Source organism: Astyanax mexicanus, chromosome 5, assembly GCF_023375975.1.
Source record: "Astyanax mexicanus isolate ESR-SI-001 chromosome 5, AstMex3_surface, whole genome shotgun sequence".
Lineage (NCBI taxonomy): Eukaryota > Metazoa > Chordata > Actinopteri > Characiformes > Acestrorhamphidae > Astyanax > Astyanax mexicanus.
The window spans coordinates 19,837,455-19,841,547 of record NC_064412.1 but is presented as its reverse complement, the minus strand read 5'-3'; the positions used below and the strand labels follow the sequence as shown (position 1 = coordinate 19,841,547).

General features: G+C 42.9%; 1 protein-coding gene across 1 annotated transcript; it reads right to left on the bottom strand.

The window, feature by feature from the left end:
• Nucleotides 1-593: 593 nt before the first annotated feature.
• Nucleotides 594-2,600, bottom strand: her6 (hairy-related 6). The gene is made up of 4 exons (XM_007249064.4): nucleotides 2,197-2,600; nucleotides 1,922-2,017; nucleotides 1,696-1,783; nucleotides 594-1,432 (listed from the first exon to the last, which is right to left on the bottom strand). The coding sequence occupies exons 1-4, from the start codon at nucleotides 2,302-2,304 to the stop codon at nucleotides 912-914; spliced, it is 813 nt and encodes a 270-aa protein (XP_007249126.1). The 5' UTR covers nucleotides 2,305-2,600; the 3' UTR covers nucleotides 594-911.
• Nucleotides 2,601-4,093: the final 1,493 nt, after the last annotated feature.

Genomic DNA, 4,093 nt, shown 5'->3' with positions numbered 1-4,093 from the left:
CTGTATGTGAGCCAAGTTTCTGCTTTCCTCTTTCCTCTCATTACTTAATACTAGAGGATCGACATTTCAGCTTAATAAACTGCAAAGCCCTTATTTTCAAACAGAGATTAATCTGCTGTTGATAGGTCATGTCAGCTTTTTTGGATTTTATGCAGTTGTATATGTTGTATACATATAAATATTTATAAATAGATCAAATGCTCAAACAAGTGTTTGAATAAATTATTCCCACCAAGCCTCAGTCTAACGCCATAGTAATCATATATACGGTAGGCCCTTTTTTTGTCAGCAATGTTGTGTTGAAGAGTATCATCTTAACACTTAGGTTCACAGAAACTCTACTGGAATCCATTCAACAGACCCTGACTTTGGGACAGTTAAAGCTGTGTTTAGATTTTAAACTATTTCATGTACATTTGTTAACCTCCCATCTGTTCTGGCTTCTGTGCTGTTATTATTATTAGGCCCTGTCAGAATGTTTTTTTTGTTATGTAGCGTAGGCCTACACTTACTACTTCAATTATTCAGGTTCTTCCACACACTATACAAGAAAAGAGTGGCTGTTTCCATGCATTATTAAGACCAGGAAAAACTTTTTTTTTTTTTACAAATTTATTAATCTTCCAAAACGAAGAATTCTGCAAAAGCATTCAACATATCTTTGGCATCAACGTTAGAAAAGATACCGCAAATATAAAAAAATGCAATGAACAAACATCAACAATACAAATCTTATTTCAATATGAACTTTTCTCCCTTTTGCGCTGTACAAATATAGTGCATAAATCTCTTCTTAAACACATTTCCATACAAAAAGACCAAAATAAGAAATAAAACGTTTAAACGAACAGAACAAGTGTCAACAGTTAAGAGTCTTTTTTAGAAGTCTCTTTTTAGGAGTCTTTTAAGGTCTACCAAGGCCGCCACACAGAGTCTGAGGTGACTGAAGGTGCGCCTGGAGATACTGCCGCTGGAACGGGTGTGCTGGAGTTGTTGGCATATACTGGGATTACAGGACCACTGGGTGCAAACGCGGCGTTGGGAATCAAAAAGGCAAACTGTCCATCTGTTGCTGGTACGAGCTGGAATCCTCCGTACACCTTGGTGGCTTCGGGTGACAAGTTGGATGAGGACCCACTTTTGCAGGGTACTCCACTGAGAGGCAGCACGTTGGCCTGTGGTGTTCCACCGGGGATCTGAACCATGGGCTGGGCGAAGGTCGGGTGCGGGTGGCCAGCAGCTATCTGGTGCTGCGTGGGGTAGTTCATGGCGTTGATCTGCGTCATGCAGTTGGCTAAGTGACCCAGCAGCCGCGTCCTGACCTCGGCATTAACCCCTTCGCAGGTGGACAGGAATCGGGTAACCTCGTTCATGCACTCGCTGAATCCAGCCCTGTACTTTCCAAGAACGGTGGGATCTGTGTTCAGAGCAGCTGTTGGGAAAACAAGAGAGACTTGGGGTCAGTCTACTGAACAGGGCTTGTTTAACAAATAAACCACAGATACAACCTAATAAGTTGTGGTTGGTAAGTTTAAGATGGAAAAGTCTTTAAAGTTCTCTAAATTGTAAATTCCATGAGTAGGAAAGGTTGATGTATACATGTAAATATCCTACAAAGCGTTCCAACAGAAGGCTGCAATAGGCTGCTATAAAGGTAGGCCTAAAAAGCTAATATTTAGTGGAGCAGGTACTCACCAGTCATTTGTGCTCGCTGCATGTTTCGGAGGTGCTTCACAGTCATCTCCAGGATATCCGCCTTCTCCAGTTTCGAGTGTCTGGAGCTCTGAAGGGAAACGAGCATAGAGAACGATCAGTAAATGAGAAGACGTAGCTTGCTAAACATAGACAGCCGTCATAGTGTATATATTCAGAATGACTTAGCGGTGAACTAATAGCATCTTGGTTCAGGTCACATACTTACATCTTTTTTCAGAGCATCCAGGATTAGCGTTTTGAGTTGTCCCAAGCTTTCGTTGATTCTGGCTCGTCTCCTTTTCTCCATAATGGGTTTGGACGACTATAAAAGTGAGAAAAAAAGACAATGTGTTAAAAGCGAGTAAAAGTATCAGGTGGTGCTTTAGACGCGCGTTTGGACTGTAGTCTGGTATGATATTTATTTCGCTTAAATAATTTCAGACCACATGCACAATCACACAACATTGTAAGAGGTAAAAAAAAAAAACACGCGTAGCTTACCTTTCTGTGCTCGGAGGCTGTCTTGGGCTTATCCGGCGTGGTGTTCATGCTCGCCGGGGTCGCGGCCACCGGGGATGAAGAGTTTTTTTCCATCATGTCAGCCGGCATCTTTTGCTGCAATATCCCCGAAAACCGTGGAAAAAGAAGAGAAATCCTTCGCGAGTGTTCAGTCTTCAGTGGCAGACAGCGCTGCGCGTGCTTTTCGTATTTATTTACAAGTCCAGACCGCGTAACAGTGGGTCTTAAAAAAAGAGAAAAGTCCCGTCGCAGCGTCCTGAGTTAAACAGCTCGTGGTGACGATGTCACGGCTCCTGCTCTCGCCGTTTGCCAGCAGCACTGAGCGAGCGACCGCGCGAGCGACTGAGCGAGTGACTGACCGCCTGCCCGCACCGCGCGCGCTTATTTATATCCCGCGCTGCACGCGAACGGCTCGTGTGAAACTTCCCAAACTTTCTTTCCCACAGTAACTTTGGACCAATCAGCGCGCGGCGCACGCGGCGCGAGGGGAGGACGGCTCGTGCTCGACGCGCTCCCATTGGTCGGGCGCCGTGTGAGCGGACGGCCAATGGCGCGCGGCCGGGATCCCGACCCCCAACCCTGCGCTCCGTTTACAGATTAACACTGAACAGCCCGCAGAAAAGCACAGAATCACACTTTATGATCCAATACACACTCAACCGTAAGCGAGGAGATAGATACACACAGGCAGAGTCAAAGTGTGTGTGTATGAAAGTGTGTGTGTGCAGGTGTGAGTATCGGGGGTGATACAGTAAATTCGGGTGTTTCAGTCTAGCTAGTAAAGTATTTTTTATACCTACTATTTTGCTGGTGGTCGCTTCTACTGGTTATGACCAACACTATCTATCTATACATTTCAAATACTGACAACTGAGCGAGAAAACACACACACACACACACACACACACACACACACACACACACATAACACGTTTAGTGTTATATTGTCACTATGAGTGATATGTAACACTTCAAGTGTTGATTTAACACTGGCAAAATTACCAAACGTAATTTAAACGATTGCACTATGGACACTGTGACGATTTACTACTGATTAGCCTAACGTGTCATGTGTGGGTCAGTAAACCCTGCCTGATCAAGACTGAGACCACCACCTCACAGGTATTAATAACGGACTATTTTAAATATGATCTCAGTCAAACTGCTTTAGCATCTTTCTTTATCTCGTGTTGTTGCATTTGTCTGCCCTAGGTTCAGGAACTGCAACACATCAGTCATTTAGGATAGTGGCTTCTGTCAAATTTGTTTAGAGCAATTATAACAATTTTAACTTGTTTTTCTAATTTAATTATCTGTTTACATCATGCTCTTAAGCTTGTTAAGAGGACGCCAGTGAAAGTCCTGAGCTGAAAACAAGAAAACAGGAAAACTGAGAGTGAGACTACCCCCCCCCCCTCCTCCCTTGCCTTTTTTTTTTACCTTTTATCACATAATGACTGCATTTCACACCTGGTCCTTATTAGTATAGTGAATCACTCGTCTGCAGAGAGTAAAATTCATAAACAGAAGCAAAGAGAGAAATAGAAAGATAGAGAGAAATAGAGATAGAGAGAGAGTCTGAAAGGATTGATGTCTGGTGCTTCAAAGTTGTGGAGAGAATGTTCAACTTTCAACTGTTCTTAAGTCAGCAGTTACTAGAACTAGATTTTTCCCATCCACCCACCCATCTGGCAACTGGCTGACCATCAACATTAAAATGTGGTTTAAATAATGTCAACAATTAACGTTTAGACATTTTTGGTGCTAACTGGTTTTGAAGAGGTTAACAAAATACTTCTAAATCAATGTTGAAACTTACTTTCATGTGAAATTAACATAATGCCATTTTTTTCTAGAAACATGATCAAGAAATGTGTTA

Excerpts from the sequence above, each read along its gene's own strand:
- her6 (XM_007249064.4), bottom strand. The coding sequence starts at position 2,304 with ATGCCGGCTGACATGATGGAAAAAAACTCTTCATCCCCGGTGGCCGCG. Across the intron at positions 1,784-1,921 it reads TGGATGCTCTGAAAAAAGAT|AGCTCCAGACACTCGAAACT; the intron begins GTAAGTATGTGA and ends GTTTCCCTTCAG. Across the intron at positions 1,433-1,695 it reads GCAGCGAGCACAAATGACTG|CTGCTCTGAACACAGATCCC; the intron begins GTGAGTACCTGC and ends TTTTCCCAACAG.